We start from the raw sequence: 18,106 nt of genomic DNA, 5'->3' as shown, positions 1-18,106 counted from the left end.
CAGCCTGAACTTCCGGTAAAAACCAACCAACCCGAAAGCTGATTCTCTATGGTCGCCGCTCTATAGCTTTGCAGCTCGGTGGTAAAAAGGATCAGAATACTGTACAGTATAGAACTGAAGTGTCAGCGAGGACTACGGTGGTACACAACTCTACATCCCCCCGTCGCATTGAATTTCTCTTGGCATTTCTTGACGTACTTCTTAGCTCTGTTTCTGACAGCCAATAAGGGAAAAAAATAGGCTTTTGCGTCACACGGTAGGTGGGCTAAGAATCTTCTGACCTAGAGGTAGGAAATTGTAGATTTTTAATCGGAGTAGCCACTGCAGAATGAGAGGCCGGGAAGAAGCTGTCGCGAGAAGAGTACACTATCCGCGCCCAGTTTTAGCTACATAAATAAGTCATTGGCAGGCGCCGGATGTGTAGTACGTGGAGGGCATTGAAGTCGGGGAAGTCAACGAGTGTTTAATATACAGTAGTTAATTTTCCAATGCGTCAGGTTTTCAGCCATCGTTAGGTTTTCTTCGCTCTGTGTACCATTAGATGCTTACTAGTTAAAATGTTCAGGGTTGTTGTTTTTCTTCTACTTCCATGCCTTCCTGGCAGAACTGTAGTACAATTGACATTGACTACAAAGGACTTCTTCTTTCAGACCTGCTGTTCAGTAAGCATTTGCAGGATCACTTTCCAAGTAGAAAGTCAAACTAACTAACAAAGCAAGCGCCGCCGCCGCCACCGCTCTATTTAGTTTGCAATTCAAGTCTAACTCTCATCTTACTTTGGACATCCTTGCTCTCAGGGAAGCTGCCTAGACCAAAATCAAGCATTCATTTTAAAGTGCTTTAATTATTACCCAGAAATTTTCCACATTCGGTTAATATGCAATACTACGATAGCAAGTATTGCTTCTAGCATTTCAAAACTTCCAGCTTGTGTTAGAGAAGAGCTTGTGCATTGTTGCTCAGCACCTAGACTCTTGTGCAGTCTCAAAATGTAATATCCTTTCAGCCCATCCCCACTGTAATTTTCCCTTCATCATCTCTCCCTTTCCCACTTTCCAGAGAAAACCAAGCCTTGACTCTTTAATTTTTAAAATGTTGCTGGTGCACATGCCTGCCCTTTTACAGAAAAAAACTAGTTCCCTCTCATTCTCAGAACAGCAGCAGCAATAGCAACAAGGAAAATGGAGTGGACAGGTGAAGTATTCCCAATGTTTTGAAGCCAACACATCTCTCCCATTATTTGGACACTGAAGGAAATTTCCAAGGCACTTACACATAGGGAAGAAAGGCAGGAGGTGGCCGTGAACAAGGTAAAATTATAGCTGCATATAAGGTGCATTTTAGTTCAAATACACTTTCCTGCCAGAATAACTGATTAAAAAATATATGAAATTGTACTTTTCCTAGATTTTTTGTGTATTTGGGGACAAAAATAGGTAGTGAGTTACTTGACAGAAACAAATTGTAGCAGATGCTAGTAGTAGATGCTAGTTTAATACTAAAGAGAGGAAGAGGAAAATGTATGTAGATTTGCCAGTCTGTTTCTCATTTGCAGTTCAGACACATATTTAATGTGAGATTTCTTCGTTCCTTCCTGGATTATAATCCAAAATCTTCATAGTGAGAATAAATTATAGCTTAATGGTAACACAACTGACTTGTTTATAACAGGTCATCAAAGTTTACACCCGAGTGGATGGATTCTTCACAGAAATAGTTTTTAGCTACATTATGCAAAATGAAATATCATTCAATAGATTTCTACATAAATACGTTCTGTTTGGGTGTGTTTTAGAACACTAACAATTATTTTATGACAACTGAAAACTTAAAAAATAGAGTTGCACCTTCAGTACCTTTACTATGCCGTTTAATGTTCAACAAGACATACTTTTCACTCACAAAGAGTAACAGTACCACTTTAGAGGTAAAAACACAACAAAACCTGTACCTGAGTATTGCATTTTTTCCTTGTGTGGTTCCAACATTACAGCAACAGAATTGTTTCTGTTATTATTGTGCCCACTGCTACACAATCATCTATTATTGATTCAACGTAATAGTTTTCAGATATTCACCCTTCATCATTAAAATAATAATAATTCATGTACACATTTGATAGGAAACTTTGGGGGGGTTACAAAAAGAAAAAAATGGTGGAATGACATGCAACCTCAGTAAATGTGAATTTGGGAAGTAATGGTGGAGGGCTGGGGAATGCGTGTCTGATGGTGGAAGTGGAATTTATAGAGAATTAGCATGAGGGAAAGGCTGTTTAACCCCTCACACTCAGTGAGTCATCATATGCCCACTGGATCTTTCCCCTCTTCTGATTTTCGACCCTGACTTGGTGGGGAATAATTAAAAATAGCCATGTGAGGCATCTGCAGAAGCTGCAGGCAAGGAGGTTCAGCACCTCCTATCTGCCAATACTTCCTTGCAAGTACTTCCTACATATTCACTTTATGAATAAAATATAGGGGTGGAAATTATGTGTTCTTCCTGAAATGCATTGTACTAACCAAAGGTCTTAACAGGGGGGAAAGCTTTGCCCTTTCATATTAGCTAATCTCAGCTACAAACCTATAAAAATAAGACAACTGAAATCTCCCATCCTCTTTATCAACACTCCAAATTCTCTCATCATCAAAATGCAGTAGACTTTGTGCTAAACATTTGTAAAAGGCCTGCAACAGGAGAGTGCCAGCTTTCCTTCTAACAAGTTAACTCTCTGTGAGTTATTAAAAGTCTATGGCTTCATAGGAGGGCACAAGATGTTCCTTGTGCACAAACTTTGCCTTTGGATTACCCTCTCTGTTCTTCAATAATGAATATTTTTGTCCAGTCATGTTTGGAGTTCCCCTGACTTTGGCATGATGTTCATTTTCAGACTTCAGAACCATGTAGTCAATTTTGAGTGGTTTCCATTTGTATTCTCGGTAGGGAATAATCTGTGACCTGCTTTGGTTCAGATTCCACAGGTTTTTGTTGTCAATAATGCTATGAGATTTCAAAGAAAGACTTCGACGCAGCATTAAAGTCACAGAAGGCACTTCAGGATTCCACCACATGGACCTAAAAAAAGGGTTGGGGGAGAAAAATAGTTATTTTAAATAATTAAATTTCAAATACTGTATTGTAGATAAAAAGTGGTATAAAAGCACTTGTAATTAATTAATAAATTGAGTGTGAAAGAAATTCATTTCATAAAGGCATAGCAGGGACCAAGGCTTATCCTCAACCTAAAGGTATTAGCATTTCATGCAGTTCACAGCAGGAAAATGTTAGTTATCAGGGTTAGACTCTTAACTTGAGCAATTGTATTTAACAATGTCTGGGGGGCTTTGTTTGTTAAATAACAGTTGCAAGGACCCCTGAATAGAAACAGGACCACAGTATACAGGGAGGGGAGGGGAAGAGCTTCTCCCTAACAACAGAAGCAGTTTCCAGGAGCAAATTTCATTTAGACTGCAACACAGTAGAAAATGGGCCCTACCATGGTCCTAATCCCAACAAGTTTCCAGCGGCCATTTAACAAATATCCTGAGACAAATGCAATAAAGCATAATAAATCATGTGGTTTGGCCTTGATTTCTGATTTTCATTCATGTTCTAAAAGATGAGAGAATACAATACAGTGGTGGTTGTTTTACCAAGCAGGATTAGCAATCGCTGGAGTGCTGACAAAGATTACCGGTACTTTTGTGTGTCTCAACCGAGTAGCCTTTTATTTGTTGAATTATCATATAGCTCAAAGATAAATAAGCAACTAGCCAAGGCTACTTTCCAAGTTTCACCTTGCATGAAATAGAAACTACATTATACCACACATTAGCCACCCAGCCTCAATTCACCTAGTTTAACCTGATTATAATACACACACACCAGGCAACAGTCAGTGAGTACAGAACATGCCCTTTACACAGCCTCAGCATGTAAAGAGCATTCACATCACACTACACACATAACTGTAAACCTAACACCATAAGCGTCTTGTGGCCTCTTAAACACTAAATAATTCCTTATGGGAACAATGCATACACATGGTTTTCTTGGGGTGGGAGGGGGGTTGTATACATGATGAGGGTGGCTGTAAATGAGGTCCAAAAACACAGATGAAATACTTATTTGCAGTATACTGTATTCCACAAAAGCTTATGCCACAATAAATGTATCTGCCTTTAAGGTGCCACAAGACACTTTGTTGTTTTTGGTGCAAAAGACTAATCCACCTTGCTTCCTGGAAGTACATGTAATGTTTTCCTGCACATGTATCATCATGTAAGTAAATTGTAAGTGAAAAGGCCTGAAGTTAGACAATTAAATCAATGCCATTTCAGGAGGCTGTCATGGTGCCCAGGAGGAGTTCTGACCCGGCAGTACCTGTGTCGTTTGACTCCAAGACCACGAGGACATTCGGATGAAACACAAGTGCCTGTAAAGAAGTAAAAGGAAACACAAATGCCAAATCAAAACTAAATAACAGTAGTGCATTTCTGGCTGGACTAAAGTCAGCAATGATGTGAATTTTCCTCAATGTCTTGTTTCACTTAATACAATGGTTTAGATTTGGTGTCTGACATTCCAATTAAAGAGAACAAGTACCCATCTTGTCCCGATTCACACCTAAATTTGTCTTCTTCATCTGGCAGAATTTTCTTATTAGAATCATTCACTCCTAAATGCTCATTCTGTCCCTCAACCTCACAGGTAAATTTGTCTGCTTAACTACCCCAGTCCTGTACCTGCATTCTGTTTCTCATGAAGTTCTTCATCAGGCTGTAAATGGAAGGAAAATGGGTGCTGTTTGATGGGTGACTTTGTGAGGCTCCGTCGCTGTTCTATTGATGGAATCATAGCTACCAGGAGCGGCTGGGGACCCTTGATCTTGATCTCAGGTTCAATTATTGGGATGTTCTGCTTACCCAAAGTGAGTTCTACACAGTGGAAAGACAGAGGTAAGATGAAGGAATGTAAAATGTCTTCAAAATATCCTCTGCAACCAGAAAGCCTATATTCTGCTACGAATTCAGTACACTGCAAGATATCGGTAAATGTCTGTGACAAATACTCTGATATAGCTCAATATTGCCCCCTAGAGTGTCTGCAAAGAAAGATATGGGCAAAATCCAATTGTGGCATCCTGCTTCCACAACTGCCAAGTGGAGCTGAATAGCCCTGTTTTTTCAGTCACAATTTTAATTGTGATTCCATACCAATGGGTAGAGCTTGGTAGAATGCATCTGGGCTGTCGTGAGTTTTTTGCCCCTCCCTATACTCACTCCTCCCATACATTCCACTATCTTTTTCTTTTCTGGGCATGGGGTGGTGGTGGTCTGCTTACCTTAAAAAAAGAAAAAACCCAGAAAGTGTGCAAAAGCACAACAGCGAATATTGCCAGCCTTATTTATCAAGTGGATGCCAAATCCCATTTTCTTTTTTGAATTTTTAAAATACCCCTATCTTGCAAAATTGATAAATAGGTCCTGAAAGTGCTGTACTGGTTATAAGTGAATGATGGCACATTGAGACCCATGTACCTAAAAGAGCACCTCTCCTACTATCAACCATCTTAGGCCCTACAACCAGTAGTATAAACTCTGTTGGCGGTTACACCTCTGGCTAGTGCCCACTTGGTGTTGACCCATATTAGAGCCCTGGTGGCAGTTCAGTATTTGTGAAATGCCCTTCTGAGTGGGGTGCATCTGTCTCCCTCCCAGTACTGTACATTTCTGAGGACAATTCAAAGTGATGTTACTGACATTTAAAGCCCTAAACAGCCTCAGCCCAGTATACCTGAAGGAGTGTCTCCACCCCCATCATTCAGCCCGGACAGTGAAGTCCAAGGCCCTTCTGGCGGTTCCTTCACTGCGAGAAGTTACAGGGAACCAGGCAGTGGTGCCCTTCCTATGGAATGCCCTCCCATCAGATGTCAAGGAGATAAAAATCTACACAACTTTTAGAACACATCTGAAGGCAGCCCTGTTTAGGGAAGTTTTTAATGTTTGACTGTGTTTTTAATATTCAGTTGGGAGCCGCACAGATTTGCTGGGGAAAACTAGTCAGACGGGTGGGGTATTATTAATTAATTAATTAATTATTAACTTTCAGATGGAACTTTAAAAAGTTTCTGTATATCCAGGTATTTGATGGCTGAAAGACACTTTTTGGTAACCTTGAAATTATTAACTGAAAAGCAGCAACATGGTCACATCCACACTATACATTTTAAGGCACATTCAACAGACATTTAAGGCACATAACATCCTCCAAAGAATTCTGGAAACTGTAGTTGACCCCTCAAAGAGCTACAAATCCCAGCACCCTTAACAAACTACAGATGCCACTCCCCTGTCAGAAATATATGCCATCCTCTGCCTTGTACTTAGGAGTACAGTGGCACCTCGCAAGACGAATGCCTCGCAAGATGAAAAACGAGCAAGACAAAAGAGTTTTCCGTTTTTTGAGTCGTTCCGCAAGACAAATTTCTCTATGGGCTTGCTTCGCAAGACGAAACGTCTTGCAAGTTCTTGCGAGTTTGTTTCCTTTTTCTTAAAGCCGCTAAGCCATTAATAGCCGCTAAGCCGCTGATAGCCGTGCTTTGCAAGACGAAAAAACCGCAAGACGAAGAGACTCGCGGAACGGATTAATTTCGTCTTGCGAGTCACCACTGTATACAGAAACTATTTTAAAATTCCTGTTTAAATATACAGTACAGTACAGGCAATCCTCATTTTGCACAAAGGTTACATTCAGGATCCCCTGCACGTTAGTGGGGCCTGCATAAAGTTTTTCACCCCACCCCTATTCAACTATGTTAGTGATATTTTAGTGGCATTTTTGGGTCACTTTTGGGTTCAGAACTGTGTGCGCATGTGCAATCACACGTCAGTTGCCCGTTGCCTGTACAGTGGTATCTCGGGTTACATACACTTCAGGTTACATATGCTTCAGGTTACAGACTCTGCTAACCCAGAAATAGTACCTTGGGTTAAGAACTTTGCTTCAGGATGAGAACAGAAATTGCGCAGTGGCAGCGTGGCAGTAGCGGGAGGCCCCATTAGCTAAAGTGGTACCTCAGGTTAAGAACAATTTCAGGTTAAGAACGGACCTCTGGAACGAATTAAGTACATAACCAGAGGTACCACTGTACATGAAAAAGCAGATGTATATCCATATATGTGCTCATGTACACCACTGTAAAAAAGGGCAGTGGACACTTAAGTTTCCCTTAGATGAGAACTGGACTAGGCTTTGATTATAATGTAATCCAGAGAAATTTATCACTTTACATGGGCCTAGCCACAGGTGCAATTTGGAAATTAGGGAAAAGGAGTAAACTTTTGCCTTCTGTCCCCATCATGTTTGTATATTTATAAAGCAATAATAGTTAATCATGGTGGCATGGTAGTGGCTCCTGTCTGCCACAACTTTATTTTCACCATAACACAGACATGTATACACCCCCCCCCAAATAAAGCCATTTTCTGCAATGTGTGTAAGGATCGATTCCTCACCTTGATACTTCTTATCTACATTTTCTTCTTGCACAAATGTAGAGAGTGAATTTTCTAGATTTCGGTTCTGTATAAAAGAAATGTAGAGAATAAATCAGTATCTGACTTTATTTTTATATATGCCTCATAATGAGTATTAAAGTGCACCCAATGTCTTTTTTTTTTCACCACATAGGCACATTCATTGCCCATGTGTGTCCAGGTGTTGCTCACCAAAACATTTCCATACCCTATTTTACCTTTCCCGTTGATAAACAGACTTTCTTCTCTTCAGTCAAACAGGAAGATTGCCTTTGTCCTTTTGCAAGGGTCTGTTTTCTGCTTTTGATCACGTATTTGTTTTATTCAATTCAAAAACTAAGCTAAACAATGCTGAAAAGGCTACCTTTCAGTATGGACTGATACTTACCTCAAAGCCTCCAACACCACTTTATTTTAGATGTACCTCATAGGCAGAATTTTTCTTACATTGGTTTGCATAAGTATAGGAAAGAGTATAGTACACTTGTGGACATCTATCATGTGAAGATCACACATTGGCCTGTTTTGCTGCATGTTGGGAAGCAGTGATCCCTTCTTTATCCTTTTCTCAGTGTTTTCATATTAGAAGTATGCACTCAAACCCAAGGGACTTCCTTTGTAAGTGTTCCTACCTCATTATTTCCCTCCACACATATTTTCCAGTAAATGCCCACTGACTATATTAGGTGCTAAGGTTTCTAGTACGGTTGACAGTAAAGTTTGGTTATTTTTATATCTTCTCATCTCTCTTTGGTGTGTCCAAAGTGTACTGTAGGATTTTTCCAAAGCATTTTTCAGCCCTCTAATCTTGTTAAATTTTCTTGGCAATATTAAAAGAGCTCTTGGTTCAAGCATCTCTCTTTGTAGTTTCTTATATGCTGTGATGTCAGTCATTTTTGTGATACCCTATATCAGTGGTTTTTAACCTGAGTCCACAGCTCCCTTGACCAGCCATGTTCTTTTTGCTGCTCCCCTGTGTAAGTCACTTACACTGGGGTTCCATTAAAGGACATGCATAAGTGGGGGTTTCCCTGTTCCGCCCCCACCCCATTCCGCCACGCCCCTTTTTGGTGCCATTTTTGGGGGACATATAAGTAGGAACGCATGTGTCGATGGGAACCCAAGCAATGCCACTGCGCTGCAGGGCCAAGCTAATTCATCCCGCAAGGCATCCCCAGCATGCCTTTTCCTAAATTAGTGTGCAAATGCGGGGAGGGAGGGTGAAACAAAATTAACATCAGAAGGAGAAATATTTTGTTATTATTCCGGGAATCCTTGTCACGTTTTAAGTTCTTTCGTCTGACACCGGCATACAACAACTATATTTTGCAAAGGCACGTGTTAAGATCTTTCATATCCTTCGTCTGATACCTGGAAACATCAGCTGCATACAACAACCATACTTTGCAAAGGCAGAGGTGGAACATTACAAAAAAAGTTCATCTTTTGCAAGCCTGTTCCTTAAAGTTATTATGTTTGACACTTGTATTCGCTAAGACATACGTGGAACACAAAAAGCTTTTATTTGGACATTATGTTTAAAAAAACTGATTCATTTGTACATACGTGGAACACAAAAGCTTTTATTTGGACATTACATATATAAGAACTGATCTATTTGTATTTCCTGTTCTAAATGTTGGTCCTTAATTTCTTCTACTCAATTAGATAATGTGAAAAGAGTTACGGTATGTTTATATGATGTATAAGGAAATTATATAGTTAAACACAGCTAGTTACGTTGTGGGTATATTTGTTAGTTGAATTTACGTAACTATCGGTTTGACAGTGTTGTGTAAGTTGACACTGTCCTTTTCTGCAACATTCTCCCTGTCCTGATAAAGTTTGGTGACTGTTAAGGAAGAGGGGAGTGCCTGTGGCGAGAGGTAGAGAAGAAGAGGGAGGGAGGGATGTTGGAGGTAGGAGAGGGAAACACAGAAGACATTTTCAAGGTTATTTTAAATCCCTTCTTATAGAGCACACACACATCTTGGCACACACACCATCAAGCTACTTTGCTATTTTCTTGCATTTCTCAAGCCCTCTGTGTAAAACTAAGGAACTGTTACTTAGTGAAGATGAGAGGAGAATTTTTGTTGGGGGGGAATTTTAAGAAGATAAACAGTCATGCAAAAGTGTTTCCCCACTTTTTTGCTGTTGTTTTATTTCGGGAAGATAATGGGCTGCAAGTTAAAGCTGCCAGCTCCCCTGAATGTTCCTAAGAAGGAAAGAGAGAGATAATGAAGGAAGATATGAGCTACAAGTTAATGAAAGGACAGCCCCCCTGTCTCTCCTGAACGTTCCTCAAGTCACCCCAGAGTGCCATGGCACACTGGTTGAAAACCAAAGCCCTATATTAAATTCTTGTTATAGCTCTCTGAATGTATGGTCACCAAATAACCACTGAAATGGTCCACTGCCCACATGTTATTTTAGTAATTAAGATAAAACGTTATGCCTAGTGTGGCAATATGTTTTGTGCAGCCACCTACAACATATGCACTCAAAAGGGAACAAGTTTATATCCAATCTAACATTTCCTTAAAGTATTTTTCAAATATTTATTTCAAGCACATTCCTTTATTATTCGTATCATGGGTCAGTCTCCAAGATGAATTGTGTAATGCAGTTCTTTAGTGTACCAATACACTTATAAATTTCATCTGAGAGGCACTGAGCATACGGTGAATTGTAACAGAAAATTAGATTCCACAAACCAACCTGACACACACAGAGTACTTGATTCATTTGCTTGTTCTTCTGTTCTGAACTGTTGTCTCTCCATGATCTCTTGGAAAGGCTATGATTTTTTTCAACACTTGGAGAAATTGAGCTTTCCTAAAGGAATTTAATAGAGAGATGGTATCTTGGCTCACTCTGAAATCACAGTGAAAGGATTCAATGGGATGCTGTCCAAGGTCTCTTAACAGAGACTCCTTATTCCACTCAAACAGGAAAAGCAGAGGAGAGTCGAGAAATTCAGAGGAGGAAACGGTCACACAGAGAGAGTCCCATTCAGCACAAGATACTTCGCACATGGTTGAAGGTTGAATAGTCTCTGCAGTTACAGAAGTGAACACATATCAATTTAATATTGTACATATCGGCAAATATGTATGCCTGTCATCTGATCAATATAATAAACATGAGTTCTGGAACATCATGCATTCTAAATCAATTCAAATAGTTGGATATGGGTGGTCTATTGATATAATGTGCCTTGACAATTGGAGTTCTTCAAACACAATCCTTGCTAATGGTCTTAAAAGGCAAAATAATGAAAATGTCCTTTCACCAATATCTTTTTTATAAAGTCATTTTATTGATTACTCATCCATTAATCAGATCAGGATGACCAACCAGCAGTTGGTGAAGAACATCAGCATGGTTTTGTCTGGGCCTCACAACCTGCTACTAATGCTAACAGATTTGGAGTACAGGACAGGGTGACACAATGGTGAAAGTTCATTGGCTTCCTCTTTCACAAGCAGAGATACAATAAATGAAGTCATAGTTATCTAATGCCATTGATGCTATTGCAGCAAGATGCTAGTACCCTCCACTTTTTGCCCCCTCAGTGGAACTTATTTGAATCCAGAAACTACTTGTAGGTCACATCCACTCAAAACAACTCTTTTACACCTGCAGGGAAGGTTTGCCCCTTCCCACCATCTGACAAGAAAGCCAAAGAAATTGATTTACACCTCTGGTCCCATCTCCCTGTGCCACTGGCAAATGCTAATGATCAAATTGTCTCTTTATATGTGATGAATCTCAGGCATGCCAAGCTGAGCTGGCTACAGAACAGGCTGATTGCCTTCCTATCTAATTACACCCTCCCACAATCTTCAGGAAATAAGAAAGTAGATGCCTCTTTTTGCTGCCCTATAATGTGCCATTTAGTTGCCTTGTTTCAGTAGCATATTTAGGGAGGGGTACCGGGGGCAGGCCACCCCAGGCGGTGCTTGGCTGGTGGGGTAGATGTGTGCTCCTTCCATCATCCTCCCTCGCTGTGCCTCCTCTCACCTGGCTACTAACTCTAGCCGCACTTTGCTGGCAGGATGGTGCCTGGTGCCCCGTAGCGATTCTGCTTCCCCTTTCCTTTGCAGATCCTCCTTCCCCTTTCCCCGTGAAGCAGAAGATGGGCTGCTGCCCAGTCTGGTTTTGCAACTGTGTGAGAGAGAAAACCTGGAGAGAGGAAGGGGTGGGGGAAGGCTTCCCTCCAAGCAAAGCTGGAGTAAGCAGTAATGTGCACACAGCCCAGCCAACCCGGCCAACCCCCTTATTATTTTCCTCCCCTCAACGTCTCAGAGATCAATTAAAAGTAGTGAAGAGATCAGACTACCATCTCCTGTCCTTTTTGGAAACAGGATCTTTTATCAGGATTAAACCATTTAAATGGCAAGGTTACAAGATAAGCACTTTGGAGTATTGCTTGCTTATAGTGTGTGTGTGTGTGTGTGTTTGGATCTAGAGGACAACCTACATGTTTATGCCATGTGAATACATAAAGAGGGCACTGTTGTATACAACCAGCTACAAAAGCAGTGTCTCATTTACACTGAAAATAAAATACCATTGACCACTGGATAAGCTGAGAAATAGTGACTGGCCCAAGGTCAGATGATCAATTTGTGGCTGATTGAATATCTGAAATTACATCTCTCCAGTCCTACAGAACAATGCTAACCCCGCCCTGAAGGATGATGAGAGCAGGAGATCCACTGTCAATTTGAATTCCTTCTGGTTCCTGCAGTGAAAGGTGGATGGTGGGAAGGGCTATTTTCTTGAGGTTTTGCTGCACCAAGCTGGAACAGTAGAGAAACACAAATTGGATCTCTAATCTTAGTGTGCCTGTGTAGGATCCAATGGATCCTTTGGTTGCCCAGTTCAGCCTCCACTGGGCCCCATTCTGGGACTCTTAATGTGGTCTGTTGCTAGTCTTGAGTGGAAGTCAGGCGTCAGCTGCACTGAAGCTGATGGTGGAGGAGTCAGCACTTCATCTTAACCCACCACCCCTGGATCATAAGGGACCGCCCCACAGGCTGCCAGGCTCTGTAGCTGATGGAGGTGGGGCTCACAGATGATGAACAGTGAGAGAGGCAGCAAATTCAGTGACTGCCCTGGGCAGCAAAAGCCCTAGCTACACCACTGCCTTGTTTTCCGTTCTTTCTATATTGTATTTTAAGAAAATGTATGTCATTGAGTTTATCACTTGTGTATGATATATTCTTAATTTAAAATATTTACTGCCTGCCCTTCCGATTCTTATAAAAGGACAGGCTGAAACAGAAAATAAACTATAATAACCATATCAATAAAACAATGAACAAACTCATAAAAAATGCACAGAGGTAGCCAAACAAACAAACAAACAAACCAGAGAAAGACATTAAATCAAAACAAAAAATTAAAATGCCTGAGCAAACAAATACATCTTCGCTTGGTGCCAAAATGATAGGAGTATCAGTGCATGTCATACTTATGAACAGTGAAAGCGTGTGAATGAAGGCACACACAACACAAGCATGGGAACAGTGCCCCATATATATATTGACACCCTAGTGTAGACACAACTATAAATGGAACACTTTGTGAAAGAATACTCCTGTTTTTTGTTTGACTTATGTATTTATTTTATTTGGTGTATCTAGTTGAACATATGAACCTTCTTAAACTGAGTCAGGCCTGTTTACTCTGATTGGCAGCAACTTTTCCTGGTCTCAGGCAGATCTTTTTTTCAGCCTTGCTATGAGATTATTTTTCTGAAAATAATCAGGGATTAAATATGGAACTCTTCACATCCAAAGTAGATTGTAGTGATTTTCAGTCTACAAAATGCAATTATCCCCCATGCTTTTCTGTAGGGAGGGGGGATTATGACAGAATCTTAGGGTCATATCCAACTGTGTCACTCCTGCTGATGGAAAGCTCTTTGATTCAGTGGCTACTTCTGTCAATGGAATGAGGATAGAACCATTTTATGCTGATTCCACCTTCTTCCTGCAGACATGCCTCCAAAATCTGTTCCAGTGGATTGGATGACCCTTTCAAACACTATGTGCAGGTGGCATGGGTACTGCAATGAAGGAATTGACAAAAATCCCCCCTCACTTGGCTAAAGCAAGCCTCCAATGGATTAAATAATCTTCTGTTATTATAAGATATACCATTGAATGCAACCTTTGGGTATGCATTGGATGGCGTTGCTATATGTGCAACTAAACTATCTCCTGTCTAGGAAAAGAGTAGGCAGCCACTTATTGACAGTTGAAGAAAAGCAGTATATCCACTAACCATTTTGAAATATGGCAACCCTTGGTACTATTATCATTACTACCACTACTAAGGAATCACAATCTAGTTAATTAGACCACAGCATATAAGAAATGTTAACAGCTGTGTGCTGGACAGATGGATAATAAGGAACTATGATTAACCTGCAAGGGTATAGTGGATAGTGCCCATAACATCAATGATGACAAGGAACAACTACCTTCATCCCCACTCTGCTTTGTAACCTTTAAAAATGTCACATTTATAATTGTGGGGTTTAAAAAAAAATAGGTGTAAGGTCTCCTACTGTACCCTTTATGTACAGATCATTCATATGGCCGCTTAAAAAGAAAAATAATTATGTGTCAGACACTAACATGGCTACCTGCTTCCTCACAGCAATCCTGTGCCATTAACAAACTTTTGTATTTCATACAGTTGAACTTTAAACAGTATTTGTTGTTGAAAGATGGGGGAGGCACAGATGCTCTCTGGGGTCACCTTGCCCGAGGTGCTTTACACTAAGGAAAGACTTTCCAGAATAACTCAGCACTGCAGTGGCAAAGCAGTGATGTTCCTAAAATGCTAGGTAGTGGGTGCCACTGGCTGCTGCACAGTAGACAGCAGGAGAGTAGCTGGAAGCTGGGCAGGCTGGTGGCAGCAAGCAAAATGGTGGTAGGTGGGTGGCCAGGCCAGAGGGAGCATGTAGATTCTCTACTCCCAATCCACCTCCTGAGATAAAGGGCTCAGTGTGGCTAATAGGTGGGCTGCCTTAGAAGTCACGAACAAATTATAACAAAACAGTGATTGTTTCTGCAGAATACTGAGGCCCTGCCCAATACATTTTGCTACCTGAGGCAGAGCAGTAAATGGTGCCTCTGCCACATTCAGGGTGCTCTCACACACCTCTCATTCATAAACGGAGAGAGATTAGCCATCACTCCTACACACTGCTTAATTTCCAACATTATCTATTGTCCTGCCCCCATATTCTCTCACAAACACTAGAAGGTTAACAAAAAACGATAAAGGACCCCTGGACGGTTAAGTCCAGTCAAAGGCAACTATGGGGTTGCGGCGCACATCTCGCTTTCAGGCCGAGGGAGCTGGTGTTTGTCCACAGACAGCTTTCCGGGTCATGTGGCCAGCATGACTAAACTACTTCTAGTGCAATGGAACACCATGACGGAAACCAGAGTGCACAGAAATGCCGTTTTCCTTTCTGCCACAGCGGTACCTATTTATCTACTTGCACTGGCATGCTTTCAAACTGCTAGGTTGGCAGGAGCTGGAACAGAGCAACAGGAGCTCACCCTGTGATGAGGATTCAAACAGCTGACCTCCTAATCAGCAAGTCCAAGAGGCTCAGTGGTACCCCTCTACAGCTGGGTTATGCATGCCCCACTGTTGACAGATACAATGTGAAAGACATAGAGCATGGCATATTCATTGTCATACCCACACTCACTGACATGTTTACCACTGCCAAAGTTCTTCATGGTATTGACAACAGCAGCTCTCTCACTCTATTATTCCTCATACACTAAATTTTCCAGAGGGGGAGTCTTGTGGCACCTTCAAGACTGCATCTGATGAAGCTGACTATGATCTATGAAAGCTCTACTCTGGTGCACAACAAGATTGAAGCTGGTCTGTAGGAACTGGCTGAGTGTGTGATTATATATAGTCTGCTATTGGGATAGCACAGCTATGAAACATCATTGTCTGGATTCTGGCACACACTCGTCTTCTCTCTTTCCCTTCTTCCCTTTCACATGTCAGAAGTTTTCTTATTTGGACAATGTTGCAAGGTCAATGGCTTCAAGAAGAGAAGGAGTACAGGTAGGAAAGAAGAAGAGGTGTAAGGAATAAGAAAGAAGCGTTCTCTCTCAGTCTCCTTCTGCCACTAGGTCAGACTGGGGTAGGTATGTGTATAGGCATGGAAACACACACTTCCCTCCACTGCTGATATGGACTTGCACAAAACACCACAATAAACCTGCTCATTCACTCTCCCTTCTGCTGCTTAGTTGAACTAGCACACTCTACCTGGAGGAGTGAATTGCAGGAAAACCAAAGGCACAGACAGAGGCAGGATGCTGCCAGCACCTCCACATTTTTCTCACTGGCACTCCCTCCTAGCCAGCAGAAAATGGGAAAAGGAGTGTGGAGACTTAATGTTCAAAGCAGGAAGCAAGCTGGCTGTAGAGCCAAAAACTGACAGAGTGAGGTAGCTGGCTGAACAGCCAGATTTGGGGGCATGTAGGACCTCAAAAATCTTCCACTCTAAAAAGTGCACCTCCCAAACCACTACATGTCTTGCCCAGGCTAGTTAGTGCAGTCATGTCAATGATGGACTGAGAAAGATGAGAAGCTTCTGCTTGTCCTTCTAACAATGCAGCTCTACTAAGTTGTGTCAGTAGACAGTACCAACCCAGCAAGCACTGGCAACCCCTGTTGCCACCTGGCAGCCCAAGAAAGCCAGACCTTTCCATAAGACAATGAGTGACCCACCTAAATTTCTCAAGAGATAGCAGCACTGACCAGGCTTGCTGCAGGACAGTAACGTGGTAAGTGACCAGTCAGTCAGTGGAGGCCTGGCTATGGCCAGTAACAGGGAAGTAGGAGGAGTGGCACCAAACTTAAAAGACTATAGAGGCAGCGCACCAGCAATTTACTGTGTAGGACAATAAACAAAAAATGAGGATGATGTGAGCAAAACTGGGGAGGTAAGAGTAATCACTTGTGGGGATGGGGGGGGGGACTGTGAGGGGGGAGAAAAGGTACTGATCAGTCACCCATGGCCTGAGGCTTGAGGCAAGTGTCTCATTCAGCCCCATAAAAGTGTCAGTCATGAGAATAACCTAGACCACTTCAACAATACAGGAATAAAAAAATAAAAAAGCAACACTCACTAGACAGAAAACTAGTGAAATATCCAAACAGTTGAACTGCATTCCATTGAGAAACATTTCTAGCTGGCTGTCCTCCTCCAGCAAAGGCACTTATCTGGTCTGTTTTAATTGGCCTCTTACCAGGATATCTTTCTTATGTTTTGGTGTTTGACTCAGAGTAAGTTTCTGATGCAACTCATTCCTTTCCTTCCTTGTTCTGAGTTGTTTCTTTTTCTTCTTTTTCTTCTTCTCATTAAAATCCTTCAGAGATTAAAAAAGTAACAACAACACAATTGTGAAAGTGTTCCCAATTACCACCTAAATGCAGTCAAACAATGGTTCTGTTTGCATGCTAAACTAAACAAGCATAAAGATTCCAAGAGGAGATTTCAGCAACTTTGCTTCTCCCTAGTCATTGTGCTGATCTGCAGTCCCGAGCTAAGCCATGGCTTGGCATAACATTTTGCCAAATCCAGGCTTGTGGTTTAGTTCTCTCCAGACTAACACATACCCTCCAACATTTGTCAAGTGAAAATAAGGGCATCCCATTCCATAATGATAATTTCACTATTTATACCTCACACATCTTACTGGGTTGCCCCAGCCTCTCTGGGCTGCTTCCAACATATATAAAAACATAGTAAGCATTAAACATTAAAAAACCTTCCCTATACAGGGTTGCCTTCAGACGGCTGGGGGATCAGATAACTCCATACCCTCCAACATTTCTCCACTGAAAATAGGGACATCCTAAGGAAAAGTGGGACATTCCGGGATCAAATCATAACCCAGGGTGGTTTCTCTAAATCAGGGATGTCCCTGGAAAATAGGGACACTTGGAGGGTCTGCTAATCACAAGCTGCAACTGATTGTCTTATGGATTGTTTGAGAGAGCTAAGGCATGAGCCTGGGTTCAGACAGCATGCTAAACCAAACCGTAGCTTAGCACAGCAGCAGAATGACCAGGGAGCAGCAAAGTAGCCATGGTTTCCCCTCAAACAGCTTGTACACCTGCATGTTCATGCTAAGCTATGGTATGGTTTAGTGTGACATACAAACCAGGCCTTAAAGTCCATTTCTATTTCTTTCAGCGTCCAAAGTATTCCTAGATTCCAAATAAATAATAATTTAGAAATTATTGAGATTGCTCTGTGGCATTTAGGCTGTAATCTTGTGCACACTTACATTTGAGTACGTTCTGTTGAACACAGTTGTATTTACTTCTGAGTCAACAAGCATACAAAATACAGCTTATCTCCCAGTGTTTGTTGTATTTTTCTGCTCAGTTCTTAAGTCCCCCCCACAGTATAATTCTTGTTCTTTTTCACAGCATAGTCCTAATAAGTTACCTATCCAGGCTCCAATAGCAACCAGTAGCATAGTTTTCTTAGGACTTGT

The 18,106-nt window shown here is 41.4% G+C and overlaps 1 protein-coding gene and 2 long non-coding RNA genes across 14 annotated transcripts in view; 2 read left to right on the top strand and 1 right to left on the bottom strand.

Moving 5' to 3' along the window:
* Window positions 1-23: 23 nt before the first annotated feature.
* LOC310691257 lies at window positions 24-4,796 on the top strand. 2 transcript variants are annotated; one of them, XR_014518429.1, is made up of 3 exons: window positions 24-256; window positions 1,154-1,310; window positions 4,711-4,796. It is a non-coding gene; the product is annotated as an uncharacterized lncRNA (long non-coding RNA). The 2 variants fall into 2 exon arrangements; XR_014518430.1 differs by lacking the exon at window positions 4,711-4,796 and adding an exon at window positions 4,341-4,457.
* The window catches only part of AGBL2 (AGBL carboxypeptidase 2), a 33,275-nt gene continuing 17,022 nt past the window's right edge, over window positions 1,854-18,106 (bottom strand). For 4 of the 10 annotated variants that reach the window (XM_083469245.1, XM_083469248.1, XM_083469247.1 and 1 more), the window contains 7 exons: window positions 16,850-16,969; window positions 11,565-11,753; window positions 10,260-10,376; window positions 7,518-7,584; window positions 4,746-4,937; window positions 4,384-4,435; window positions 1,854-3,075 (listed from right to left, as the gene is read on the bottom strand). In XM_083469245.1, the coding sequence (XP_083325371.1) occupies window positions 2,742-3,075; window positions 4,384-4,435; window positions 4,746-4,937; window positions 7,518-7,584; window positions 10,260-10,376; window positions 11,565-11,753; window positions 16,850-16,969 (1,071 nt within the window). In that variant the 3' untranslated portion in view covers window positions 1,854-2,741. The remainder of the gene's footprint in view (window positions 3,076-4,383; window positions 4,436-4,745; window positions 4,938-7,517; window positions 7,585-10,259; window positions 10,377-11,564; window positions 11,754-16,849; window positions 16,970-18,106) is intronic. The other 6 variants (XM_083469249.1, XM_083469250.1, XM_083469251.1 and 3 more) reach the window with 5 other exon arrangements.
* LOC310691331 lies at window positions 4,824-10,696 on the top strand. 2 transcript variants are annotated; one of them, XR_014518467.1, is made up of 2 exons: window positions 4,824-4,958; window positions 10,493-10,696. It is a non-coding gene; the product is annotated as an uncharacterized lncRNA (long non-coding RNA). The 2 variants fall into 2 exon arrangements; XR_014518468.1 differs by lacking the exon at window positions 10,493-10,696 and adding an exon at window positions 7,693-8,389 and having other exon boundaries at window positions 4,847-4,958.

Source organism: Podarcis liolepis (assembly GCF_965112155.1).
Source record: "Podarcis liolepis genome assembly, chromosome: 1".
NCBI classification, from domain to species: Eukaryota; Metazoa; Chordata; class Lepidosauria; order Squamata; family Lacertidae; genus Podarcis; species Podarcis liolepis.
Note: the sequence above shows the minus strand (reverse complement) of the source record. Positions and strands in the feature narration are given on the sequence as shown.